At 34.2% G+C, this 7,928-nt stretch overlaps 2 protein-coding genes across 2 annotated transcripts; both read left to right on the forward strand.

Annotated features, from left to right (window-relative positions):
* The first annotated feature begins 319 nt into the window (after positions 1-319).
* LOC104814115 lies at positions 320-3,188 on the forward strand. Its single transcript, XM_010541995.2, has 8 exons — positions 320-879; positions 1,119-1,186; positions 1,282-1,483; positions 1,575-1,672; positions 1,776-1,845; positions 2,337-2,408; positions 2,528-2,641; positions 2,899-3,188. The coding sequence occupies exons 1-8, from the start codon at positions 472-474 to the stop codon at positions 2,956-2,958; spliced, it is 1,092 nt and encodes a 363-aa protein (XP_010540297.1). The 5' UTR covers positions 320-471; the 3' UTR covers positions 2,959-3,188.
* A 2,348-nt stretch (positions 3,189-5,536) lies between these two features.
* LOC104814116 lies at positions 5,537-6,309 on the forward strand. The gene has a single exon (XM_010541996.2). The coding sequence runs from the start codon at positions 5,716-5,718 to the stop codon at positions 6,121-6,123; it is 408 nt and encodes a 135-aa protein (XP_010540298.1). The 5' UTR covers positions 5,537-5,715; the 3' UTR covers positions 6,124-6,309.
* Positions 6,310-7,928: the final 1,619 nt, after the last annotated feature.

A 7,928-nucleotide genomic window follows, 5' to 3' on the forward strand; every position in this document is an offset into this window, starting at 1 on the left:
AAAATCTGCTTAGAGGATTTAAATCTTGAAATTTAATTTTAAATATTGACATATAAAATTTTGTAACTTCTATGGATCGATCAAATTTTATATATTGTAAAGGATGAAAAGAAAAATATTTGAGACAATCTCATGATACTATGATTATTTCTGACACGGATAAAACAATTATATGGTTATATATTTGTGTGAAAATAAAAGAATTATCTTATTTAAAATACATAATTATTTTCCCTAATTATCATCTCGTCATATTATAATATTATAATTTATCAACGCATGTTGTTACAAAGGGATACAAACTAACACGTCAGCCATTTTTTTCTTCACCAACTGCTGCAGAAGCAGACGACGACTTCGAAGAACCGCCTTCGTCTCTCTCTCTCCTTCTTCTTCTTCCGAGACGGAGTCGAATATACTTACATCCATACACACACATAGAGAGAGGAACAGAGAGAGTACGAGCCGGAAATGGGCTGCGGCGGTGGAAATCTCTTCTACCCGGTTCTCATCGCGCTCTCTGTAGCCCTCATCACTTACAACATCATCATCTCCGCAAATGCTCCTCTCAAGCAGGAGTTTCCTGGTCGATCTTCTTCTTCGTCGGAGTTCTCTGTTGATCCAATCATTGAAATGCCGCGCGGCGGCGGAGGGGAGAAGAAGAGGCTGTTCCACACGGCGGTGACGGCGTCTGACTCGGTGTACAACACGTGGCAGTGCAGGGTCATGTACTACTGGTTCAAGCGGGCCAAGGATTCGGGCGGACCCGGGTCGGAGATGGGCGGGTTTACCCGGATCTTGCATTCGGGCAAGCCTGATAAGTACATGGATGAGATTCCCACGTTTGTTGCTCAACCTTTACCATCTGGGATGGATCAGGTACTCTGCAGAGTTTTTCTCTGATTATTTGAGCTTTCAGTCAGTTGTTTTTGCTAATCTGGCTCATGGGTCGCTGAGAACTACGGTATTGCAGAAGAATTTTGGAAAATTCTCATCGTTTGCCTTTGCGTTGGTGTTCGAATTCGAGAATGTTAGATAGGATGAGATAGTGTGTGGATGGTAATCAGTGAAACTTTGCTGATAGTTAGTCTAATATCTCTCTGAATTCTGAATCACAGGGTTATATAGTACTTAACAGGCCATGGGCATTTGTACAATGGCTTCAACAAGCAGACATAAAAGAAGAGTGAGTAAGAAGATGCTTACTGATGAAAATGTTGCCAGGTTTCCTATATTTGGAAGTTTACTTACAGGTATCTGTTATTGGTCTGTAACGTGCAGTTATCTTCTGATGGCTGAGCCTGATCACTTAATTGTCAAACCTATACCAAACCTGGCCAGAGATGGACTTGGGGCCGCATTTCCATTCTTTTATATCGAACCCAAGAAGTACAAGAAGGTGTTAAGGAAGTATTACCCAGAGGAGAGAGGACCGATAACCAACATCGACCCGATTGGAAACTCTCCGGTCATTGTGGGAAAGGTCCGTGCTACTGAGCTTGTTCTGTTGAGTTGAAAATCTTGGTTAACATTTTGGAGGATCTCTTTAAAAGATTGGATGGTATGCTTTTCAGGAAGCTCTGAAGAAGATTGCTCCGACATGGATGAATGTTTCATTGGCTATGAAGAAGGATCCTGAAACAGACAAGGCTTTTGGATGGGTTCTTGAAATGTAAAAGCCTCGGTTAACTTCATATCGGTGTTTTTTACCTTTCACTGATGGAGCAGTCTTGACATTTTTGTATTTTCCTTTTTTTTTTTGGGTGGAATTGTAGGTATGCTTATGCTGTCTCCTCAGCTTTGCATGGTGTCAGCAATATTCTACACAAAGACTTCATGATTCAGGTTAGCCCAAATAGATATAGCTTGAATTATGATTAGTTGGAATACCGACTTTTTCTATTCTTCTTTTCCTCTTTATGAACTGTAATTTGTAGTGATGCATGGTCTACCTGCCAGCGGGCGATTATAGATGAGGAATCTAAATTTAAATGTGAAACCAGATGGTATGAATTTGTGTACGGACAGAGGGCTTGATCGCTACAAGCACAAGTTCATTTATTTTGGAACCATAGTTCAAGAAAGGTCAGGATCTTTCTTGGCGGATGGAGATGAATCACTTCCAACCCTTTGAAATTGTTGTGTAGATTTCAATGAATATGAGTTCCAAGGATTCCGAGCGGTTGACCTTGATTCATCAGTTCAATTCTTGCGAAATTGCATTAGCATATCTTAGTTATTCCATACAATTAGTCCTGTTGGCAGAGGAAAATACTCCTAGCTTTCATTAAAGAGTTCTCACATTGCTTTGCTTGTGTTTTGTGGTCTTGGACCAGCCCCCATGGGACACAGAGGTCGGTGACAAGTACATCATACATTACACTTACGGATGTGACTATGACATGAAGGTAATAGTTACGACTGACCTTTTGATTCAGATATTTGTGATGTGTTTTCTCTTTTTATTTATACCGTAATTTGGGATCTGATGGGAGAATTCAAATCGTTGTCATTCGGGTGATTACAGGGTCACTTAACGTATGGAAAAATTGGGGAATGGAGATTTGACAAAAGATCGTATGATAATTCTCCGCCGCCGAGGAACCTTACCATGCCTCCGCCTGGTGTTTCCGAGAGCGTGGTATGTTTTTTTTTTTTTTTCTGTTTATATATGTGAGAATCTAATCCCATGAACACATGTTGCCTTGCACTAAGAATCCTTCTTAATCCGCACATATCGAATCTTCGTGTTCATACTTGATGCTTATGGAAACGTATACTTGATGGATTCACCACTTCTGATGACCCATCCAATGAATTTTGTTTTCTCAAATTTCTGCTGTGCATTTTATTTCCCATGCAAGGATTATAAGAGTTTTTAAAAATATAATCTTTCAGGTAACACTTGTGAAGATGGTGAACGAAGCCACAGCCAATATCCCAAACTGGGGATCGTAGATATTATATATATATAGTCCTCACGATCCTCTGGTCTCCAAAGTGCATTCTCCGTGTGGTTTTTGTTCCTCTATTCAAGAATCACAGGATGTACATACACTGACTATGTAGAATATGTAAGCTTTTGTATGAGCGTCGGCATTTCCTTATGTGATTATCCCAAAGTGGCCAATCAGTAAACAACTTACTTGAACTTCAAATATCTTATAAATTTCAACATTTTTTTTTTATTTTTGGAATTATTCATCTATATTTGTTCCTCCATATTTAAATACTCTTAGATAATATATATATATATATATATATATATATAGTTTGAAAAAATAAATGATTTGGAAGATATTCGGGGTTTTGAATGGATGGAGTTTTTTTAAAAAAATAGAATCCAAAAACAAAAAAAAAAATTACAATCAAGATGTTATATATTTAGTTTAACTCAAAAACCCATCTTAATAAAAAATCAACTAAAAACCAAAACACTTTTTAGATTTACAAATACTATAAAAACTATCTAAAACTAAAATTTTAAAACAAAAAACTAAAGCCAAAAATTCAAAATAAAAATCATCACCATTCATAGCCAAAGTTTTTTGAATCATAATTATGTGGGAAAATAATATTTTGCTATGCTTTGTTTTGTTCAAAGATAAAATTAATTATATTTTATAGTGAATTTGAAAGTGTAAATGTTTTATATATAAATTATATTTTTTTTAGCTTTTACAATTAGTTTATAACGTATTTTTTAAAAGTAAATGTTAAGATTTTCTTTATGATGAGTCTATTTTTTTTTTAATATAAATGGGATCGTTTAGAGTGTTTAATAAGATGAAACTTTCTTTTTTGTTATCAGATTTTTTATTTGTATTCTTTTTCACATACTTTTTTGGTGAATTGGAGATCAGTCTCCATTGCTTCTTGATTCATTTAGATTTGATTTCAATCAAGTTAATAAAATTAATTGCAAAATATGATTAAAAAGAATAAAAGTCGGTTTCGATGGATTTTCCTTAATAAAACTAAAACAAATATATTTTGAAACACACTAAATAATTATTCAGAAACAGTTTTAAGGTGGGAATGAATTTAAACTAATTAATAACAATTAATATCATTTATAGCACTATCTAATACAAGACAACAGCATCATGAATTATATGTATTTTTTTCCCTTATAATAAACCGAAATAATTGAATACTAATTGAAAAAGCATTACATTAGTCGTGTCTATGAAGCATAACGAACACAATATGCCTTTGCCGGCTGTGTGCCTCTCAAGCTAATATCTAATAAAAAAAAAACATTTTTGGCAATAAAAATCAGAATAAAATAGAATTAAAATCCAACATAAGAAATAATAAGTATATTTTCTTCTAAAATGGAAAAATAATAGAGTAAAGGTGATACCAAAATCCGAAATATTAAAGGGCGTTATCGTAATAATAGACACCGATTTCTGTTATAACTTGCAATGTATGGGTTGCCATAGAGATTGTCGTGGCATAAAATGATAGATGATATTCAACGATTAAGATTAAAAATCATATTCGTGTGGCATAACGTGCTTTTGCGACAGTAGTTGTGCTTAGCCATTACGAGGTGTTGCCAGTTGTTGATAGCGATTGAATTAACAGAATAGACATCCTATTTGTTAAATGATATATTTTTTTTCTTCTGAAAATGCTTTTATAAAATCTATAAAATAACAATTAGAATCTATTAACTAAAATTTCCATTTTTTTTATCAATTTATTTATAGATTCAAAAATCATATATATAGACGTAAATATATACATATATTCATGAATCATACTAATACACACTTATAATGCATATGTCTGTACAAGTACACACATACTTATGCACATATATACATATATATGTATATATAAATATGCGAGTGCATAAACCTATCTATATGTATATATATATTTGTGTATATGTATGTGTATATACAAATATATGTGTATAGGTGTATGCACATGTATATATACATTGTATATCTATAACTGTAAAGTGTAAACCCCATATGTATTTAGTAGCTTTGTTTATATATAATACAAAAGTATTTTGATTTTTTTGTTAAAAAAAAAAAGCTATTAGATTTTCATTTGTTAGGGACGATTGAAATTCTACCGATAAAATCATTTGAGAGAAACTGGATTTTTAGGATTTGTGTCGAACGATTTTCATCTGTGAGGATCGTGTATTTTCGGATAATTATCTTGGCGATGATTTGGATCCGATTTTGTTTTTTTACGCATAGGATAAATTTTCGCCATGTAGGATTTACTGACAATTTTTTACAACGGCTTAATTTAATTTGGCCACAAATAATAAACTACAGAATTTTTTTTACAGAAATTAAAATTACATAGTTTTTTTTAGAGATTTACCCTGGATTTTATAAAAATTACATGAAGTTTTGTTGGTTGTTTTGGGGATCAAAGTTTACGTAATTACCAAACTACCCTTTTGGCATGGCGTTAACAAAAAAAAAAAACCACGCTCGTCCCACGGTTTTATTATCGCTGCCTCATCGTCTTCTCTCTCTCTATATATATTATATATTATATATCATATACCCCACCCTACGGTTTCTGTTTCAACACCACTCATCACTTTTCGATTCCAAACAGATTTTTTTTTTGTTAAACGATTCCAAACAGATTTTGTTTTTTATTTCTCTCGAGAAACTTGTTTTTTGAGTTCTTCAGTTTCGATCTGGAACCAAAATCACACGGAATCGGACTGAGATGTACAGCGAATGCAGCAGCTCTTCTTCTTCGTGGAGATCGGGGAGAGGTCACAGGCTGAGATCACCGATCTGCTGCTTCGGTTCGAATGCGGTGGAGCCGGAGGCGGTTATCGGCCCGAGGACGCCGAGATCGCCGTACGCGTGGCTGAAATCGACCGCACACGAGATTGAAATCAGGGATGGGTGCCGGCGCGTGAAGGCACGCATCAAGGGGACGCACCGGAGCAGCGGCAACGACAACCATGGCCTTTCGGATTTCAGCTACGATCCTCTTAGCTACGCGCTCAATTTCGAGGACGACGTTCGCGCTGACGATGACAAGTCATTCCCGAGTTTCACGGCGAGATTGCCGATGTCACCAGGGAGAAAGACCCTCCCGGCGGTTACTGGTCTGGTCTCCGTCTGATCTATGGCTTGTTTTCTTTTATCTTGATTTGGGGAACGGGATGTACAGGCCTAGGTCGCTCTGCTGAATCGATAATAAAAATGACGTCAGCATGATGTAAAAAAATAACCAGGGGTTGTAAAACTGTAATATATGCTAAATATTCTATATTTCTGATATTTTAAATATATTAAATAGTTTGTGGGATATCTTAGAGCAAACGGTAGATTTAATCTTTGGTTTGGTTCATATGTATATTATTATGGATATGGTGGAGTTCACATATGATCGTATATTTGCTTTGTTGTCTTCCATTACAAACGTTGTTTTCTGCAAATAAAAGACGTTGGTGTCATTAATAATATATAAAGAATAGATAAGATATATTTTGTTTCGAGAGATTTTGTCTCGAATATGAAAGAGGAGAGTCAAATGTAGACGAACTACTCCTGTTACCTCTGCTAAAAATGACGTGAGAGTTTCCCTTCATTATGCTCGAATCAAGGACTAGTCCGATCAATCAGAGGCTGTCATGGGCCTTTCCTTCTAGTAAAGGATTAAGTAATTTAAAAATCTCAAACCCATGAAAATAAGACAACTTTTGGGTAAGAAAAAAAATATGAGTAGGGATATCAATTTGGATCCGAAATCTGACCCGAGTTCTAAATTCCGATCCGAGTCCGAGTTTTATAGGACTAGACTAAAGGCTTGATTTATTCGGCTTGAAAAAAATTGGACCGACGCAAACCCGAGCCCGATATCCTCGGGTCGACTGTGGGTTTGGATCAGACCGGCCCGATAGACATCCCTAAATATAAGTTTAGGTGCCTTTTTACAGTTGGTCTTGTTTAGAAGTGAAATAAGTTGATGAAGAAAATATTTATGAACAGAGACAATATAAATTTCATAATAGTAAATTTAATTTTTTTTTACGGGTGAATGTAATAATTTTGTCTAAAATTTTATAAAATTTATAAAGAAAATATTTAGTTTTAAAAAGAACAATGAGGATTGTGAACCCATTGTTGAATAGTTGGATCCACTCCTGGCTATATATGTTAGTTTGGAGAATGTGTAAATGAATGTTTGTTCAGAAACTTTGAAATCAGAAAGAGAGGTTTGTGAGAACTGCGTTCTGTTTTATATGTGAGAACAAAGCTATATGTGAGTGTGTATATGTCTATATTGATAGAGAGTTACACAATGCATGATCAAAGTATTACTAAACGTAAAAGGGTGAGGAAATGCAAGTCGAAATTTATAAGATATTGAAGTTCAAGTAAGGTGTTATTGATCTTCTAACTCTTTTTTCGGTCATACAAAAAAAAACTCTTTTTTCGGTTTATTATTCTAAATGTTTTTTTAATAGTTCGCAAGTTCCCTTGTTCTTGGTTTTAACTATATCTTTCAAAGTTTGGAGGCAATCTCTGTATCGCAAATGCGGATATTTGTCCCCAACCTACTGCTTGAATATGAGAACTAGAATAAAGACACCCAATATTGAAGAATAAAATACGGGAATTAAATTAGAAAGAAAGAATAAAAGAGAAAATAACGGAAACACTTTTATTGCTACATCTCTTTTTCTTATTATATTACAATGAAAATAATCCATACATTTATAGAAAAAGTTATTGAAAAAAACAAGAAAATAAAGATACGAAAAAAACAAATAAAACAAAATATAATTGACACGATATATGTTTTATTTTTAATTGATATTATGTTTTTAATTATTATCAATCATATCAAATCTCCATATTTTGTTTCTATTTCAACATTCACCCTCAAGATTGATTTTGAAAGAATTCAAAAATCAATCTTGA

This window comes from Tarenaya hassleriana, unplaced genomic scaffold, assembly GCF_000463585.1.
Source record: "Tarenaya hassleriana unplaced genomic scaffold, ASM46358v1 Cleome203, whole genome shotgun sequence".
Lineage (NCBI taxonomy): Eukaryota > Viridiplantae > Streptophyta > Magnoliopsida > Brassicales > Cleomaceae > Tarenaya > Tarenaya hassleriana.